Raw genomic sequence first — 20,478 nt, 5'->3', positions numbered from 1 at the left:
TGTATTATTACTTAAATGCATTTATAAAATAACCAAAATTGCATGGCTAACCAAAGGGATGTGGGTTGCAGCAGGCACCAGCTACCGTATTTTTCGCTCTATAGGATGCACTTTTCCCCCTCCAAAAATTAAGGGGAAATGTGTGTGCGTCCTATGGAGTGAATGCATGCTCCTTGGCTTCAGCGATAGCAACACGAAGCCTCCGAAGCGCAGAGGGAGCACTCCCTCCACGTTCTGGAGGCTTCGCATTGCTTTCGCTGAAGCCTGGAGAGCAAGAGGGGTCGGTGTGCACCGACCCCTCTAGCTCTTCAGGCTTCAGGGATAGCTGCCTGAAGCCTTTGGAGCGCAGCGGGAACTCGCGCTGCACTCTGAAGGCTTCGGGTTCCTTTTGCTGAAGCCGGGAGAGCAAGACTCCTGGCTTCAGCAGAGAGGGAGAGCTGCCCAGCGCCCCTTCAGCCAAGCGGGAGGAGAAATGGAAGGGGCTCTGTTTCTCCTGCCGCTTCGCTGAAGGGGCTCTGAGCAGAGGGGGAGAAATTTTTTTCTTGTTCTCCCCCTCTAAAACAAGGTGCGTCCTATGGTCAGGTGCGTCCTATAGAGCGGAAAATACGGTACATTGCGAGGCACAGTGGCACATGCTAAAAAATCAGAGAGCCTTGAATAAATTAATGGTGGTCCCAATGGCAGGAGAGACTGAACCACACTTTTAAGATAAGGGAGTTGTTCTCAAGGACGACTGCTGTAGACTGTTATCAGCTCATAGGAAAAGAAATGCCCCTTCCTAATTTTATATATATATACAGCAGGCACAGAGAAATAATCGGCTCCGGGACTTTTCTCAGTGGAGGATGCTAGAAACCCCTTGGCTGTTGCTGAGCCACTGCCCACAACATCCTGCCAGCCATGTGTTTCCTCCTCAATTGGAGGTCGGCCTGTGGTCTCTGAGTTTTGTAAAGTGTGGAAGAGCCATGTCCTTGGCATGGCTGAGGATCCTTCTCATGAACCCCTTAGCAGCACTGGGGCACCCAGAAAGCCTTCTGTGTATTTGCAACAACTCTGATGATCAGTCAGATGGGAAGCCGGTATGGTGGTCCATTCAATCCGGGCGCGTCTCAATTTCTGCCAGCCAGGAAACATTCCGAAGACAAAACCGCTCAATTTTAAGGGTGATTTCCCACCCTTGCACCACAGTCCCACCTTGATCTTCCGTGTGCATGCACCAACCGAGCTTAGAACGGTCTCAGATCTCCCGCAGGAATCGTATCAATAAAAAAGGGTCCTTCAAAGGCAGCCATCACCGCCTGGCTGGCTTGGGCATGATGTAAACTTTGACCGGCTTGCTGAAAGGGATGGTTCCTTCGATGCCATTCTCGGCCTGGGAGGGCAGATCCAAACTGTCTCCCCAGGTGGTGCGCGAGAGCCTCGTGGATGTTTTGTTTCGATCCGAACCATACGCCAGCAGGAGCCGCACTTCAATCTGACAGGGCTCTAGGGGTGTAAAAAGGGAGCCAGTTATAAGAAGCTAAGTAGCGTCCTGCCAGGTTAGACTACCTAGTCCGGCATCCTGCTTTCATAGTGGCTAACTAGGTGCAACAGTGCTCTCCCCCTCCTGTGGTTTCTGGCAGCTGCTCTCCAGTGCAGGCAGACTTAAGGTCAAAAACAAAAGTTAGGCACCCCTGCCTTAAACTACAAATTGAGTGCAGCAAGGAGTATGGCAGGTGTGGGGGAACCTGTGGAACCTGAAGGAGCGTCTCTACCCCCATCGTTCAGTTCCACTGAGGTCCAGCTCCGAGGGCCTTTTGGCGGTTCCCTCACTGCAAGAAGTGAGGTTACAGGGAACCAGGCAGAGGGCCTTCTTGGTGGTGGCACCCACCCTGTGGAACGCCCGCCCTTCAGATGTCAAGGAAATAAACAACTACAGTGGTACCTCTGGTTACATACTTAATTCGTTCCAGAGGTCCATTCTTAACCTGAAACTGTTCTTAACCTGAAGAACCACTTTAGCTAATGGGGCCTCTGGCTGCTGCCGCTGCACCGCCACCACACAATTTCTGTTCTCATCCTGAAGCAAAGTTCTTAACCTGAGGTACTATTTCTGGGTTAGTGGAGTCTTTAACCTGAAGCGTATGTAACCCGAGGCACCACTATACCTGACTTTTAGAAGACATCTGAAGGCAGCCTGTGTAGGGAAGTTTTTCATATTTGATCTTTTATCATGTTTTTAATATTCTGTTGGGAGCCGCTCAGAGTGGCTGGGGGAACCCAGACAGATGAGCAGGGTATAAATTGTTGTTGTTGTTGTCCACCTCCCATCATCCCTGTTTAGGCCATGCTGTCTGAGGCTGCTGGGAATTGGGAGTGCAATAATATCTGAAAGACTGTAGCTTCTCCATCCATGAAGTACTGCATCACAAACTTTAAATTATCCTAGTATGGTTTGTTTTTTTTAACAAGCAATTGTCTATTGTTCTATATAACCTGTTGAGCCAACAAAAGCGAGCTCCTATAGCTTGAACCACGTTGAAATCTTTCTCTAGCACTGAATGCATGGCATTTTCTAGGAGACGGGCGGTTAATTCAACCCATCATATATCTTCTGCCTTTCCTGGTGACTTGCTGCATTGGTTTCCGCCTGCCGCCAGCAGCAGAAAGAAGCCACAGAACCCCTAAGGTTCTGGAAGTGCTCAAGCAAAACCTGCACCGTAAAGACTTCCCCGTGCAGAACCAAAGATCCACTGGATCCAGCATCCTCCTTACCTGTCCAGGCAGTGTGAGAGAGGTAAACCTGAGTAATTAACCGGTGCCTTCCGGGAGCGGGGTTTCGAAAGTCTGCCGGTTTAGGATGGATGAGCTGTGCCTGCCCGTCAGGGTATACAACCTATAAGGGAAGAGAAGGATTTGTCAGTGCTGAGGCACAGGGAGTCAGGAACACGGAAGCCCTATGCAAACGTTACTCGCATTATGTAGGGCATAATTGTGTGCACACTGAAAGGGGGACAACAGCACAGTTTCAGCCCAGCTTCCCCAAGGTAAAGGATTCTTCCTTCAACAATGCATCATGAGCTTCTTCGTAGCTGCCTGGAGTTTTTGCATTCGGTTTTCTTTGCAGATAAAGGTAAAGGGTAAAGGGACCCCTGAGCATTAGGTCCAGTCGTGGCCGACTCAGAGTTGCGGCGCTCATCTCGCTTTATTGGCCGAGGGAGCCGGCGTACAGCTTCCTGGTCATGTGGCCAGCATGATTAAGCCGCTTCTGGCGAACCAGAGCAGCGCACGGAAACGCCGTTTACCTTCCCGCTGGAGCGGTACTTATTTATCCACTTGCACTTTGACATGCTTTCAAACTGCTAGGTTGGCAGGAGCAGGGACCGAGCAACGGGAGCTCACCCCGCCGCGGGGATTCAAACCGCCGACCTTCTGATCAGCAAGTCCTAGGCTCCGTGGTTTAACCCACAACAATGTGCAAAAAAGAGTTGCTGAAGCGAGAAGACCCTCCCCCCAAACACACACCCGACACACACATCTAGCGATGGGCAAATCTGTCCATTTTGGTTTCTCTCGTTTCCTTGTTTTTCCCGTCTTAAGTACACTCCTCCACATTTCTACATCAGTTTGCAATTATTGTTTTTAAAGTCCTTGTGAAAATCAATCAGCATTTCAGTGTGCATTTCTGCTAATGGACACATTTCTGTGTGCAGTTTTGCCCAACATTTTTGCAAAGCAGTATACCTGAAGGAGCATCTCCACCCCCATCGTTCTGCCCAGACACTGAGATCCAGCGCCGAGGGCCTTCTGGCGGTTCCCTCACTGCGAGAGGCCAAGTTACAGGGAACCAGGCAGAGGGCCTTCTCAGTAGTGGCACCTGCCATGTGGAACACCCTCCCACCAGATGTCAAAGAGAAAAACAACTTTTAGAAGACATCTTAAGGCAGCCCTGCTTAGGGAAGCTTTTAATGTTTAATAGACATTAAAGCCAAATGGGTGCGGTATAAATAAATTATTATTATTATTATTATTATTATTGCTTTCTCCATTATACTGAATTTGCGTATGTTATTTTTCACTAGCATTTGAATTTTTAAGGCACGCTTTATCCCAGTACATGTTACTTGGCTGCATTGCAAAATCTGGAGAAGTACAAATGTTTCAGTCCCTTTATTGTTTCAGAAAAAGCGAATTAAACAGGCTTGCCTTTAAATGCAGACAGACGCAGTTTTTTCTCCTATTCCCATCAACCTAAAAGCGTGGCGCTGCTTCAGTCTCTACTTCATCATACTCCATGCGCAGGCATAGGACTAAGGCGGCCTTCCCCAATCTGCTGCCTTCCAGATGTTTCGGACTATAATTCCCATCATCCCTGACCAAAGACCATGATGGGCTGATGGGAGTTGGAGTCCCAAACAGCTGGAGGGCGCCCAGGTTGATAAAAGCTGGTTCTGACCACTGGGGCGATCCTTAATGCTTTTATTCCCCTTACCTGAACTTTAACAGTGCCTTGAGGATCCTGGACGTGTTCCAGAGTTGCATCGACGTCGAGCGCAACCACTAATCCCGACGTGAAGCGCAAGGGGTTGTCCGATTCTCCTGCCGGCTCAATGATGGTGGCAGTCGCTCGGTGGATCTGCAGAAGGAAGATGCCAAATCACTTATACACACTGCCACACATACTTCTCAAAATTCCTGTTTGTTATTTCCAACACACACACACACACTTTATTATTTGGGCTTGGAAAAATGTATTCAGCTGTTTGTCAATTTACAGAGGCGGCAACGAAGGAGCTGCAGTGTGCATGCGGTTGGCCAAAGCAAAACAGGTGCAGGAGCCCAGGACCCTAAACGATTCGAACTTCTTCAACGGACTCTAGAAACGTAGTACAATGTAGTTCGAATAATCATTATCACCGCTTAGTATACTGAGATATGAGAAAGCCTTCCTCCATAAATGATACTCTTTGCAACTTCAAAGCACATCTTAATATCCTGCTTTGTTTTGTAGCTGGGAACCATGGTTTCCCAGTTTGGATGAAGTAGGAAACCATGGTTGGAACCTTCCTAGTTTGATTGCTCAGTTGGGAAGGGAGGAGGAAAGAAGTGTTCTGCAAAGACAACCCCTTCATATTTTGGCTTACAGTGGTAGCTTGGTTCTCAAATGCCTTGGTACTCAAACAACTTGGAACCCAAACACTGCAAACCCGGAAGTAAGTGTTCCGGTTTGTGAACTTTTTTCGGAAGCCAAATATGGTCTGTTTTGAGTTCCACACTTCCATTTTGAGTGTTACGCTGAGGTCTGTCTGTTTTTGCTATTTATTTTGCTGTTTTGTTTTTGTGACTGTGGAACCCAGTTCAGCTACTGATTGACTGATTGTGTGACCGCAGCACATTGTTTATTGCTTTCATTTTATGGATCAATGGTCTCGTTAGAGAGTAAAATTCATGTTAAATTGCTGTTTTACAGGTTGTTTTTAAAAGCCTGGAACGGATTAATCCATTTTGCATTACTTTCTATGTGAAAGCGTGCCTTGGTTTTGGAACGCTTTGGTTTTGGAACTGACTTCCGGAATGGATTAAGTTTGAGAACCAAGGTACCACTGTATTAGGAATACATATGATCATCCATAGTTAAAACAATGCTCAAGGCAGCTGACACTATGAAAAGATTTATATAATTACAAGCATAAAAAACAGTCATAAAAATAAATAAGGCACATCAGAAAGTACATAACCGAGGGTCATTCCATCGCATCCATTATGAATAAATTTATAAAGTACGCTTATATGGCGATTCATATAAGAAACATGCAAATACCATTAAACAGCTCCTTTTAAAATTACTTCAAGTACCGTATTTTTTGCTCCATAAGACGCACCACACCATAAGGCGCACCTAGTTTTTGGCGGAGGAAAACAAGAGAAAAGAAAATTCTGAATCCCAGAAGCCAGAACAGCAAGAGGGATCTGGCTTCTGGGATAGGATGAAGGCTCTCCCTGCCCGGAAGAGGCTGTGTGCGGCTAAGGCAGAAGCCAGGAGAGGCGCTTCGCTGAAGGGGCACTGCGCAGCTATCCTTCTCTGCGCAGCGCCTCTCCTTTTGACAATGGCCTATTTCCCTTGTCTGTCTCTGAAGATGGGTTTCCCTTTGCCTGTTGGAATCTATTTCTGGTAGTCCCCCACACTTTCCCGCCAAAACTTGGTTCATCAAACCTATGGTCCCTTATTCCATTCTCTCAAGACTCTGGTCCCAAAGTTCTGCTATGGGTTTTCTCACAGGAGAGGCGCTCCGTTCCTCCTCCCGCTTCACTGAAGGGGCGCTGTGCAACTCTCCCTCTCTGTGCAGCGCCATTCGCTCCATTAGACGCACTCACATTTTCCCTTACTTTTTAGGAGGAAAAAAGTGTGTCTTATGGAGCGAAAAATACGGTAGTTGTTAAGAGTTGGCTGCCCAGCTGCCAACCAGACACTCACCTTCTCAGGGAGAGGAAGGCAAAGGAAGCAACTCTGCCGTAATGTTGCCTGCAGGATCTTGACGACTTCGGAAGGCTTTGATGTCACTAGTCTGGGCATCAGGTCCAGGAGTTTGTCCACAAAACTGTCTTGCATATGAGGGAGCTCAGAAATGAAGCATCTGTGAAAAAGGGAGAGCGTGAATGTAAGCTCTTTTTATATGCAATAACAGCAGCAAGAATATTACTGGCCCAAAAAAGAAAGCAAGAAGAATTACCAACGACTGAAGAATGGAGGATGAAATTAATGGACTATGCAGAACTAGATAAACTAACAGGAAGGATTAGAAACCGGTGGGACCAGAAATTCACGGAAGTCTGGAGTAAATTTACAGACTATTTGAAAAGTAATTGTGAAGATCAGATGGTGTTTGTAGGTTTGCAAGAAGTTTTGTGAGGAGTATTATTGGAAGTATTGCAAAAATGGAGGAGGGGGAGGATGGTTTGTTAAGAGATGTAAAGGCAATATAAAGTTAAGAAATGCATAGGTAAGGTACCCCTGCCCGTACGGGCCAGTCTTGCCAGACTCTAGGGTTGTGCGCTCATCTCACTCTATAGGCCGGGAGCCAGCGCTGTCCGCAGACACTTCCGGGTCACGTAGCCAGCGTGACGAAGCTGCATCTGGCAAGCCAGCGCAGCACACGGAACGCCGTTTACCTTCCCGCTGGTAAGCAGTCCCTATTTATCTACTTGCACCCAGAGGTGCTTTTGAACTGCTAGGTTGGCAGCCGCTGGGACCGAACGATGGGAGTGAACCCCGCCGCGGGGATTCGAACCACCGACCATGCGGTCGGCAAGTCCTAGGCGCTGAGGTTTTACCCATAGCGCCACCCGCGTCCCTGTTAAAACGGTGAATCATCAGAGGTGCTGATGGAAGTCTAAAAAGATTGTATAATGATACGTTTTGTGGTACATTTTATAATTTATATGTTAAAATAAAAATAAATAAAAATAAATAAAAAGGGAGAGCATGGGGAAAAGTTTGGGAGAGCAGGCAAAGCAAATCCTGATCTACCCTTTGCTCAGAGAAGACCCTGCCCAAGGAATCCCTAGACTCGTATCTGGGGCAACCTTAGTCTCGCCCACAAGAAAATCCCGTACGGTTTGCCTGGGCCTTTCAAAGTAAAAGCTCGGAAAGAGCCCATGGTGAAAAAGGTTGGCCTTTGATAGCTTGCTGCACAGCTACAGGAAAAAAGCAACCATGCTTGTTTGGATGAAGGTTCCGCAGTTGCCAATAAGGAGCTGAAAGGGGGCTTTTAATCCATTTTTTATAGAGGAGCACAGAGTCCTTTTGAGTTCCCACTTGGAGTCTGACATGATAGAGCCTAGGTATACAGTGGTACCTTGGGTTACAGATGCTTCAGGTTACATACGCTTCAGGTTACAGACTCTGCTAACCCAGAAATAGTACCTCGGGTTAAGAACTTTGCTTCAAGATGAGAACAGAAATGGTGCTCCGGCAGCGCAGCGGCAGCAGGAGGCCCCTTTAGCTAAAGTGGTGCTTCAGGTTAAGAATAGTTTCAGGTTAAGAATGGACCTCCGGAACGAATTAAGTACTTAACTCGAGGTACCACTGTAGAGCCTGAGTCCCCTAAACAAGAAAACATACCTCTGAAAAGAGTCCACCTCCTGCAAAAACTTCTCGCACATTCCAAAGAGAGGTTCCACTCTGGAAATGAAAAACAACAGTTTTATTATTTATATGCCACTGACTGGGTTGCCCCAGCTACTCTGAGCAGCTTCCAACAAAATATTAAAAGCACAAAAAAACTCAAACATTAAAAACCTCCCTGTACAGGGATGCCTCCAGATGTCTTCTGAAAAATCAGAGAGCTGTTTATGAAGCCATGATGTACAATTTTGTGTGTGTTTTGCATTGCAGTTAATGTCCATTACAAAAATGCAGGTGTTCTTTACCAGAATTTAAGTATACGGGCTGGTTAGCATAATTTCGGGGTGCGAGGTCACAGTGGGGCAGCTAAGGCTGGACCTCAGGACCAAGGTCTAGGGCCCCACGGCCCAGAGGGGCTCCCAATGGCTACCCAGAGAGCAGGAGACAACAAGGGCAGCAGCAAACAGGCCCCGGGCATCCTTAAATTGTTGCTGTGTTCATGGTCAGTGGGTGGCCTGCCAGGCATGAACATGGTTAGGGATGCACATTTTATTATTGCTGCTTTAAAAAAGTATATTATACTTTTCAGTAACAAAATGCTGCTTTATGTCCAGATAAACGTGCTTAGCATCAGGGCAGCCAAAACAAAAACAAAAATCCCATTTTATCCCTGCAGTCATGAAGATGCTGTGATTTAAGAGAAAGTGCAAAACTGCACACGCTCAGAGTATTTATTTCCAATCCTTTCTTTTAAATCAGAGCTGGCTGAATTGATTGTTGGTTGCTACAACATGTCAGAGATTTAGCTGAAAAACTTGAAATAGAGAGTGCTGTTCAGCTCATGTTCTGCTCACAAACATGCGCACAACATTTGAAAACGGTGCTGTGCCTGCTTTAGTCTGATCCTGCGGCAAGGTACTTCTAATGTTCTTATGGTGATGATTGAAAGAAGAAAAATATTAACTGAGGGCTTCACAACTGAAGTAACACATATGGGCATCTAAAGGCACAACACACAAACATAGCCTGGTCAGGCCACTGAATTCCAGGGTCTAAAATTATCTAGCTGCACCACTGGCAAACTCATTCAGTGGCTTTTGCAAACCACTATCTCCCAGCCTCAGTTCCCCATCTGCAATGCAGGGATAATAAGAGACTCTTACACCAGGATCTAGGGATGCGGGTGGCACTGTGGTCTAAACCACAGAGCCTAGGGCTTGCCGATCAAAAGGTTGGAGGTTTGAATCCCCACGAAGGGGTGAGCTCCCTTTGCTCGGTCCCCACTCCTGTAAACCTAGCAGTTTGAAATTTCATCAAAGTGCAAGTAGATAAATAGGTACTGCTCCGGTGGGAAGGTAAATGGCGTTTCCGTGCGCTGCTCTGGTTTGCCTTAAGCGGCTTAGTCCTGCTGGCCACATGACCCGGAAGCTGTACGCCGGCTCCCGCGGCCAGTAAAACGAGATGAGCACCGCAACCCCAGAGTTGTCCACGACTGGACCTAACGGTCAGAGGCCCCTTTACCTTTGCACTAGGATCTAATCCCAACATCACTGCTAATTTACCCCACTAGCTGCTCAGTCTCCAACATTTTCTGGACCTTCCATGGCCAACCACATCATTTGCCTCCAGCTATTTAAATCTTGCAGTTCAAGTCCAAAGCTCAGAGATTTCCCTTACCCTCTCGTAGTCCGCACCGTGACTATCAGCTGCAAGGCTTTCGCCTGCAGCTGCATGTGGTGGATGATGACCACTTGCTTGTGTTCAACGCCGCTGTACATGAACTCCATCTTGTACGTTTCTTCCATAATCTAGACAAGGAAACAGCACTTTTCTCAATTCTGGACAGATTTACCACCGGGGTACTAGCACAGACAGGTGGGAATCTGCAGAACTAGTTCAAGGCAGACTGAGGCAAAAATACTAGCATTTCTGTGCTACTACAGTGGTACCTCGGGTTACATACGCTTCAGGTTACATACTCCGCTAACCCAGAAATAGTGCTTCAGGTTAAGAACTTTGCTTCAGGATGAGAACAGAAATCGTGCTCCGGCGGCACGGCTGCAGCAGGAGGCCCCATTAGCTAAAGTGGTGCTTCAGGTTAAGAACGGACCTCCGGAACGAATTAAGCACTTAACCCGAGGTACCGCTGTATAAGCATTAAATTTTTATTTTTATTTTTTTAAAATAAGCTCTCAACAGGGCCGCTCGCTTTCCTGGAATCTGCAAGCCAATAGCACATAATTAAGTAAAAAAATCCACACACACACAAGGAGCCTAGAAATGCTCAGTGATTTCTGCCTCTGTGAAACGTGTGTTTGTTTTTTTCCACCCTGCCTTACCTGTTTTGCAGCGGTTGCTGCCAGGGCGTTCTGCTTCACGTACAGCGGGGCTGCGACATTCCACAGTTTCTCCTGGAGAGCCTGAAAGAGACGTCCAGGAATTAACTGCGATATGGCCTGTGCAACCCGGGAGTTGAAACCTAAGCTGGGCTCTTTGGGCTGGAGGGCAAACGGAGGAAAGGATGCAATTTCACCCTCCTTCTCAGGACGCTGTAAGGGCATCCCCCTGCTGGAAGTCGAAAGGCCTTTCAAGGGAGAGCAAGTCGCTTCTCACAGGAGCCTGAAGGAAGCTCCCAAGCAAGAAGGGAACGCCAGCAGCCCTCTCTCGTGGTTGGCTTGTCCAGCAAGTGGCATTGAGTGGTACATTGCCCCTGAACATGGATGCCCTTGCAAGGTATCAGACCCTTCCCTAGCCCTGCTTTGCATCCTGCAGAGCTGTTTCTGCCTGACTGGACTATGTCTTTGAGCTCTGACAATGCTTCTTGCATGCCTGCAGGAAGGATAGACAAGGGGCGTGAGAGTGCACATAGAAAATCTTCTACTGCTCAAAAGGCAAAGTGGATATTCATTGCTCCAGCCACTTTCCCCTCTGTCCCTACCCAACACTGGCACATGCCCCCCCCCAAAAAAAGAGGTTGTCACTAAGGGGATGTGGGCCTTGGGGTGAAAAAAGTGTTCTTGCTCCTGATCTAGAGCACCTCTGTCTGCTGCTGGCTGTAAATCTTGGCTGCTGTTTCATTAAATTTTATTTTAACGCTGACCACTTCATGTTAAATGCTTGCTTCTGATATCTTTTGCAACCCACCCTGTGATCCTCTGAATGGTCTAAAGGTTTAATGGAAAAGTAAACACAGAAAATGACATTCAGCTAAGCCCGAAACTCAGGATACAGCTTGGTGAGCTTCTATCTTCCGATGGGCCTTGTCTTGTGCTTACTGAACAGCAGAGAGTTCACCTACACTAAACACAACTGCACACAACTCACTGGCTATAGCAGCTTTTGCTGGACGCAGACCTTCCAAATGTCCCTATTTTCCAGGGACAGTCCTAAATTTACAAAAGCCGCCCTGGTTTCTGATTTGATCCTGGAATGTTCCGCTTTTCCTTAGGATATCCCCATTTTCACTGTAGAAATGTTAGAAGGTACCGAGTTCTGTGACCCCCCCCCAAAGCCAAAGATATAACTAACATCTGAAGGCAGTCCTGTATAGGGAATTTTTTTAATGTTCAAATGCTTGTTGGAAGCTGCCCTGAGTGGCTGGGACAACCCAGTCAGATGGGCAGGGAATGAATGAACAAAACAAAAATAAAATATCATTATTATGTAGTAAGGTAAAGGTAAAGGGACCACTGACCATTAGGTTCAGTCGTGGCCAACTCTGGGGTTGCGACGCTCTTCTCGCTTTATTGGCCAAGGGAGCCGGCGTACAGCTTCCGGGTCATGTGGCCAGCATGACTAAGCCACTTCTGACGAACCAGAGCAGCGCACGCAAATGCCATTTACCTTCCCGCCGGAACAGTACCTATTTATCTACTTGCACTTTGACGTGCTTTCAAACTACTAGGTTGGCAGGAGCAGGGACCGAGCAACGGGAGCTCACCCCATCGCAGTGGTTTAACCCGCAGCGCCACCTGCGTCCCCTATTATGCAGTAGGATATTCCTATTTTCATCAGGGAATGTTGGAGGGTATGTTGACCATCTCACACCAAGCAGTCTACCCAGTTTACAGCACTGGGGGTTGGGGAGTGCTGAAGGAAGCTAGAATTTCCCCCCCTGGAAAGCCAGCAAACTGCCATAGCTCCAAAGTCTGCCGAGTCAGCTCCTAGCTAATGTGCTGAATCCCAGTTCTGTTTACCTAATACATCTTCCGTGACTTCCCGGACTTCCTCTGGAGGTACAAATTGGCAATTTCACACTGAGCAAAGCAGGGGGTCTCTGGGCTTTGGGCAGGAAATAACACATGAACACACACACACAGGGTTTGACTGGCTTTGAACTGCCTGCGTGTTGTTCGCTGTCTGCTAGATTTTTAAGCGGCATGGGCATCACCCCACAACATACTGGAAAAGTTCAGGAAAGGGGACCAGCTGTTGCCCCAGAGGAAGACCTACCTTAATGAGAAGCAGCTGGCATCGAAGGTAAGTGGCCGAGAAGTCGGCCACCCCAGCCAAGTCGGACTGGAGCTCTCCAAACCTCTGAAGGTCCCTAGAGCAAAGAGGAAGAGGGATAAAAACATGCTTGGTTTAATGGGATGGCGAGGAGCCCGTTTTGTTTACTGAGAGGCGGTTAACACAATGTGAAGAGTTTGGATTTGGATTTGATATCCCGCTTTATCACTACCCGAAGGAGTCTCAAAGCGGCCAACAATCTCCTCCCCCACAACAAACACTCTGTGAGGTTGCGCTCTTTTCATGTTGCGAACGGGCCTCCAGAACGGATCCCGTTCGCAACCAGAGGTACCACTGTAGAATAAATAATATATACCACAACCCATGTTGGGGAAACAGAGCGCTCGATGACCCAGCAGAATCGAGGGCTCCCTGCCACCAAATTTCATTCCACTCTCAGGCCCTGCGCCAGAGTTAACATTTATGCAATGCAAAGAGAAAGAGTTGTACCAGAGGACTAAGGATATCTGCACTGGTTCGCTGTTCAACATTTTAAGGAACCAGAGAAACCCAGAAACTGAAAAGCACACACACAGCATCGCCGAAGGCTCCACAAATCAGCAAAGGGTCAACGCAACCTCCTAGTTTTTCGGAAACTATTACCGAATTGTGAATTCAAGCAGCTCCTGGGTGCCCTGTGGGTCTAGGTGCTGAAGGTTGAAAACCCTTTCGAGGCTCTGCTGCAGGAATTCCTGGGAAGGGTCTTCCTGGAGGGCGAGGCCGGCGGACACAGGTGAGGACGCCAGCTTTTTCCCAGGCAACTAAGCAAAGAGAGAAAGAGGAGCCAAGTTCAGCAGATCACGTTCCACTTTGGAATCTTCTGTCTCCCCTCTGCACTTTTGCTATCCATCTTCAGGGAGGGCATTTCAGTGTCTGCTCCACAAGGAGCAATCAGAGATGGGGACCACCTTCAAGACATGCCAATATTTTTTTCCAAAAGGCCTGCTGCAGAGCAAGAGCCAGAAGACCCATGAAAACGAGTGCCTGCAGTAGAATTTGCCCCTTCAAGCGGGCCCTGACATGTGGAAGCTCACCGATAGAAAGCGGATGGCACCCCATCACTGGCCAATCTGGCTCATGTTCTCCTGTCCTGTCCCCTTTATAAAGATCTGAGGAGTGAGATCATTACCCCACTCTTACTTACCATCCCAGGCCGCCCATCTGAGGCCACATTGTTCTTTCTTTTATCAGATCAAAATGATCAGGCAACAGCAAAGGTTGCTAGGTTTATCGAGGGTGCCATGAGATTAAGGGCCACTATCTGAATGATAATCTTGGTCCTTTGATTGCTCTTTTTACCCATTGTTGTCTTTTTATTTGTATACCGTATTTTTCGCCCTATAGGACGCGCCGTCCCATAAGGCGCACCTAGTTTTTTGGGGGGGAAATAAAGGGGGGGAATTATTCCCCCCCCCAGGCGCGGGGCGGGGGAAGCCCAAGCTTCCCATGACCCCAGCCCCCAGAACAGGCAACTCTCTGCAAGCCGCGGGAGCCCAGCGCAGGGCTCCCATGCCTTGCGGAGAGGTGCGCGAAGTCTGGGCACGCTGGGCTCAGCGCGCCCAGCCTTCGGCATGCAGGCAACTCTCCGCAAGCAGCGGGAGCCCGGCGCGGGCTCCCACAGCTTGCAGAGATCTGCGGGAAGCTTGGAGAGTGAGATTGGTCGGTGCGCACCAACGCCTCTCGCTCTCCAGGCTTCATCAAAAGCCTGCATTCGCCCCATAGGACGCACACACATTTCCCCTTCATTTTTGGAGGGGGAAAAGTGCATCCTATGGGTCGAAAAATACGGTATATTGCTTGTTTTATGTTGCCGTGGCCGTTGGCTAATGCGAATAATAATAATAATAATAATTTTTATTTATACCCTGCCTTCCCCAGCCAAGGCCGGGCTCAGGGCGGCTAACAAGCAATAATAAAAATAAGTTGAATGAATACAACTTAAAAACAAATTTAAAATACAATATTAAAATAAAGTTTATCTATCTATCTACCCAATCACAGGCAGAAGAATGATGCAGCCCACTGCGCTTCCCAAACTCACCAGGAAAGTAAAAGCCCTCTCGTCACTGCTCTAGGTACTCAGCTACATTTTACCCAGACACACTGAAATAAACGGGCCTGACGCAGTCGTGTTCATTCGCTTCAACGGGTCTCCTCTGAGTAAAACACAGCTGAATGCCGCTCTATGACTGCAGCCTCCAGTGGTACAGTTCAATCCCCATCTCAGGACTCTCACAGCTGTACAGCTGCATCTTACAATTCACCCACGGTGGCGTCGGAGGGGAGCCAGCAGCAAACCACACCGAGCCAGTCGGAGCTAACTCTTTATTAGCAAAAACATGACCTGCCTGGGAGGGTCAGGCCGAATGAGCACAGCAACTCATCTCCGATAGGTCTTGCCCCCAGGAAGCAGGTCCCTGCCACCCCACAAAAGTCCTTGCCTCTCCAGGGTGGCCAACGCGCTATGAACCCAGAGCAAGGCCTAACTGCGAGCTCAAAGCATGGCTGCTGGTGGGAGTTGTAGTTCAAAACATTTCAAGGGCATCAGGCAATGGAAGGTGTTCTACTAGGACCCTCGTACCTACAGGACCGCCTCTCCCGGTATGCCCCACGGAGAGCCTCAAGGTCCATAAATAGTAACACCCTAGAGGTCCCGGGCCCTAAGGAAGTCAGATTAGCCTCAACCAGAAGCAGGGCCTTTTCAACTCTGGCTCCGGCCTGGTGGAACGCTCTATCTTATGGGGCCCTGCGGGATCTGATTTCTTTCCGCAGGGCCTGTAAGACAGAGTTGTTCTGCCTGGCCTTTGGCTTGGAGCCAATTTGATTCCCTCCCTCCCTCCCTCTCTTTCTTTTTTCTTTTCCTTTCTCCTCCTGCGATGAGGCTACATTTTAATATTTTAATGTTGTATTTTAATTTTGTTTTTAAGTTGTATTCATTCAAGTTATTTTTATTATTGCTTGTTAGCCGCCCTGAGCTCGGCTTTGGCTGGGGAGGGCGGGGTATAAATAAAAATTATTATTATTATTATTATTATTTTATTATTATTATTATTACTACACAGCGTATTGTAGCTGTCTGGACCCGGAGGGGCAGCCTGTCTTGTCTTCCTATGAGTGTTAATTCTCCGAAAGCGGAACAGAAACAAAAAACAAAAACAAAACAGGAGACGCATTAACACCGCTGACCGGCTTACCCGCAAGGGAGGGACGAGGTGAGAGAGACTGTCCCGAAGGTAAGCGTAGTGCCTAAAGGTGTGATCCGAAAACAGCGCCGGCATGGTTGGGCACGATTTGGCAGCGTTGAAAATGAGAACCAGGACCGCAATGTCTGTTTGCGCCGCAGGTTAAGGGAAAAGCAGGATTCCAAAGCGACTGGACGCACAGGGAGGAACTTTGGAGAGAAGCTGCAAAGGGAATGCTCACAGGTAACGAAGCAAGGGTTGCGGAGCACGGGGCGGTGAGCAGCAGGGACCCAGAGCCACCAATCCATTGTTAGGATACTGATGTTCCGTTTCAGCTAAGAGGAACAGCTATGTGGATTGTTACATGTCACATGTCTGTTAACATTCCTGCACAGCTTGCTGGGAACTTCCATTTGTGTATAGCTTTTGCTTAGTGATTCCTGCTCTTAGACATGAAGGAGAGCAGACATGTTTTCTTTGTCTTGATCTATGCTGAATAAGGGACGTGGGTGGCGCTGTGGGTTAAACCACAGAGCCAAGGACTTGCCGGTCAGAAGGTCGGCGGTTTGAATCCCTGCAACGGGGTGAGCTCCCGTTGCTCGGTCTCAGCTCCTGCCAACCTAGCAGTTTGAAAGCACGCTGAAGTGCAAGTAGATAAATAAGTACCGCTCTAGCGGGAAGGTAAACGGCGTTTCCATGCGCTGCTCTGGTTCACCAGAAGTGGCTTAGTCATGCTGGCCACATGACCTGTATGCCGGCTCCCTCGGCCAATAAAGCAAGACGAGCGCTGCAACCCCAGAGTCGGTCACGATTGGACCTAATGGTCAGGGGTCCCTTTACCTTTACCTATGCTGAATAAACTGCTTGTAAATATGCTTTACACATGCCTCTGTCTGTCCTTCCGTCACAAAGAGTTAATTACTCTGCTGATTACAGCGTGCTCCAGCTTCTGAAGAGTTCTGAAGCTACAGGTCGCTGTTTGAAGCTGTTTATAAAACCCAATCAAAAGTTATTCAAATTCTGATCTCATGGCTAACCATGGTTTGCCATTGTGAGAATGAGCAGTATCAAATCTTAGACTTTCACGCTCCTTCCTTTCTCTGTGAAGACAGCAGACAACAAGTTTCTGTTTCTTGTTTGCAGCAAACCATACCGTGCCCCAAAATCAAGATCCCAAACTATACTTTAAGATTTCAGACCAAAGCATAGCACAAACCATGGTTTACAAGCCTATTTCAAGCCACGGTTTCCAGTTCTGGTTTGTCAGTCAAGTGACAACCATGGTTTTTAACAACAGCTCGGTGTGGTTTGGTCAGCCAAGCATTACTCAGAGGGAAGGAGAGGGGGTAGCAAAAAAAAGAGGATACAAGCTGGGTCATCCATGTCAGGCTCCGGGGTGTCGAAGAAAGGATGTGTCCCTAAAAGTTCAGGAACAAGTGGAAGCACCAAAGTAGGATGTCTACCTCCCAGGAACTTCAAACACCTATAACACAGAGATTCAGACTGGTGAACATCTAAAAGATACAGAGGTTCCCTTTCACAATAACCCCAACACAAAGATAGTTGAGAATTTTAAGGAAACTTACTAGTCACTTGTCACCAGAAGGTGCCTGTGGTGTTTGCCCTCCTAGGGCAAGAGATTCTCCACCCCCATCGTTCTGCCCGGACGCTGAGGTCCAGCACCGAGGGCCTTCTGGCGGTTCCCTCATTGCGAGAAACCAAGTTACAGGGAACCAGGCAGAGGGCCTTCTCAGTAGTCGCACCCGCCCTGTGGAACACCCTCCCACCAGATGTCAAAGAGATAAACAACTACCTAACATTCAGAAGACATCTTAAGGCAGCCCTGTTCAGGGAAGTTTTTAATGTGTGACATCTTAGTGTATTTTTGGTCTTTGTGGAAGCCGCCCAGAGTGGCTGGGGGATGGGCGGGGTACAAATAATAAATTATTCTTAGTTATTATTATTGCTGTGTGACATCATACTGGGTTCATAAGGAAAGGGTTAACTAACTGTAACATGACTAACCAAGGGAAACCCAAGGGGCAGAGTTAACTGTGTATAAGGTTTTAAGCACAGAGTTTTTTGGGGGGAGGAGTCAGAGTTAGGGTGGTTGAGAAGACAGTCTGGAGTTAGAAGAGACAGAGAAGATAAGTCTGTGGGTTGGGCTAGTCTGGTGTGAGAGAGTGACAGAATTTGTTAAGAGGAGTCAGTCAAACAGTTGAGATAATCAGTCAGAAAGTATTAGGAAGGTATAGGCCGGTCAAGAAACTAAAGTTAAGATACTGACAGGAAAATTATTTGAGAAACCATAAACTTGTTAATGCTTGTAAAATAAACTTGTTTATTTGGTTCACTTTTAACAACTGACTGGACTCAGTGTTTTACCAGAGAGTAACGGGTTGGTGGCACAGGGATCAATAGACTGGGGGGGCCCTGTGTGATTGCCAGTGCCCAAGTGATTTTGAGCGCTACACACACACACACAATATCATAAGGGAAGAAAAAAAGGGGAGATCATACGATCGATATATCGTCTAACATAACATTTATGAGAGGGAACCAAAATCAGCACACCCGCCATATATAAATAATAACGAACAGCATTAACTATACTCAAAGCACAAACAAGTAAGGAAGTGGGCAAACTCTAGCTGTTTGGATATCTGAATCAGTTGCGCATGTAGCGAGCTTTGGGTATAATTATTTGTGTTCGGATAAGTGAATTTTTGGATAACGAGCAGGACCTGCGTGCATGTGCAGTTTTTTCTAAGTTGGTTTGAGCTCCTTTTTGTAAAGAAAAAAGAAAAAGTGGCTAGCAAGTTCAATGAATGAATGAATGTGGCCCCCAGAAGGGGAGTTCACTGGCCTAAGGAAGAGGCACTTACTTCCAGATGGAATCCCTATCGGTAGGATACTTGGTGAGGTTTTTCAGGAGCTCCACCAGGGCAAGATGGATGCCTTCTTTCGTCGAGACGTTGGTGCAACACAGCAGCTCGTGGAGAGCCTCCCGGATGTCTCGGGAAGAATCCTAAAAGCAGCACAAAAAGGCTCAGAATATTACATGTGATCTTGGGGGCACTTGCTTGCGGGTTCTGCGCGTAACACCCAGAGTGGCGGGCTCCTTTGAGTGAGTATAAGGGAGCATCTTAGGTGCTAAAACCCTGGAGAGCTACTGCGTGTCTGGGCAGACAGTACTGAGCCCAGGTGGACCAGAAGCCTGATTTGTTTTTTTCTATTATTTTGTTTATTAAATTTATATACCGACCTTCATTCAAGATCTCAGGGGGGTTCACAGAATAAAACAAAAGATTAAAACACAAGCAATCATTAAAACCAAAACAAACAATTCCCCCCCTCCCAAACACATTTAAAAGGCTGTAAACAATGAATCAGATGGGACACCGGTGGCGCTGTGGGTTAAGGCACAGAGCCTAGGAGTTGCCAATCAGAAGGTCGGCGGTTCGAATCCCCGCAACGGGGTGAGCTCCCGTTGCTCGGTCCCTGCTCCTGCCAACCTAGCAGTTCGAAAGCACGTCAAAGTGCAAGTAGATAAATAGGTACCACTGTAGAGGGAAGGGAAACGGCGTTTACGTGCGCTGCTCTGGTTCACCAGAAGCAGCTTTGTCATGTTGGCCACATGACCCGGAAGCTGTACTCCGGCTCCCTCGGCCAATAAAGTGAGATGAGCGCCGCAACCCCAGAGTCGGCCATGACTGGACCTAATGGTCAGGGGTCCCTTTACCTTTACCTTTTAAACAATGAAGGCCTGGTTGAAGAGGAATGTTTTGCCTGGCGCCTATAGGAGTATAATGAAGGCACCAAGCAAACCTCCCTGGGAGAGCATTCTACAGAGAGTTGCCACAGAAAAGGCCCGTTCTTGTATTGCGACCCTCCGGACCTCACATAGAGGAGGCACATGAAGAAGGGCCTTAGAGGATGGATGCAGAGTTTGGATCGGTTTATATGGGGAGAGGAGGTCCTTGAGTTATTGTGGTCCTGAGCCATTTCAGGCTTTATAGGTCAAAACCAACCATTTGAATTGGGCCCGGAAGCTAATTTGCAGGTTTCTATGTCGCTGGGAATCATGCACTTAGAAGTTAGGATTGGCTGCAATTTGGCAGGACAGCAGAATCAGACAACCCATAAGTGAAGGGGGGAAGAACTGACGCATGAGAAGAGCAAAGGGTGAGCACAAGCCCATGGCTCGCTCCCAATTCATCCCACAGTTATGGGAAGGATAGCTGCCCCCTGTGAACCTATCAGCAAGTGATGGGAACCAGGAGCAACCAAGGAAGAAAAAACCCAACAGCTAGGTAGAGAACAACTCGAAAAGAGGACCAAATAAAGCTCTGTCGGTAAGGGCGGGGGAACACTTGCCTCCAAGACCCCGAGGACGGTGTCCAGCTGGTCCTCCCGGAGAGTGATGTTGTTGGAGATCTTCCTCATGGTATGGATCGACTGGAGCCTCACCTCCTCGATCTCGTCGTTGAACATGTCAACCAGGAAATCGAGGCACTTCTCTGCAAAAGAGGGCGAGGACTGGGCCAGCATGCAGAGGGCCTCGACCGCGGCAATGCGGACTTCTGAGAAATGCAGAGCGAGAGAAAGACAAGGTCAGAGCATCCGGTGTGGGATGTCAGTATATGGAAACATCACCGCTGCAGACAGCCAGTTTGCTGACAT

General features: G+C 47.9%; 1 protein-coding gene across 1 annotated transcript in view; it reads right to left on the bottom strand.

Annotated features, from left to right (window-relative positions):
• Window positions 1-746: 746 nt before the first annotated feature.
• Window positions 747-20,478, bottom strand: part of INTS4 (integrator complex subunit 4) — a 42,588-nt gene continuing 22,856 nt past the window's right edge. The window contains exons 11-23 of the mRNA XM_081909629.1: window positions 20,173-20,378; window positions 18,681-18,823; window positions 17,163-17,278; window positions 15,808-15,941; window positions 13,217-13,374; window positions 12,557-12,650; window positions 10,444-10,524; window positions 9,782-9,912; window positions 8,102-8,161; window positions 6,455-6,614; window positions 4,472-4,615; window positions 2,755-2,875; window positions 747-1,485 (exon numbers count right to left, since the gene is read on the bottom strand). Of these exons, the coding sequence (XP_081765755.1) occupies window positions 1,292-1,485; window positions 2,755-2,875; window positions 4,472-4,615; window positions 6,455-6,614; window positions 8,102-8,161; window positions 9,782-9,912; window positions 10,444-10,524; window positions 12,557-12,650; window positions 13,217-13,374; window positions 15,808-15,941; window positions 17,163-17,278; window positions 18,681-18,823; window positions 20,173-20,378 (1,742 nt within the window). The 3' untranslated portion in view covers window positions 747-1,291. The remainder of the gene's footprint in view (window positions 1,486-2,754; window positions 2,876-4,471; window positions 4,616-6,454; window positions 6,615-8,101; window positions 8,162-9,781; window positions 9,913-10,443; window positions 10,525-12,556; window positions 12,651-13,216; window positions 13,375-15,807; window positions 15,942-17,162; window positions 17,279-18,680; window positions 18,824-20,172; window positions 20,379-20,478) is intronic.

This window comes from Podarcis melisellensis (assembly GCF_964234715.1).
Source record: "Podarcis melisellensis genome assembly, chromosome: 4".
NCBI lineage: Eukaryota > Metazoa > Chordata > Lepidosauria > Squamata > Lacertidae > Podarcis > Podarcis melisellensis.
The sequence above is the reverse complement of the archived record's forward strand: the minus strand, read 5'-3'. Positions and strand labels throughout refer to the sequence as shown.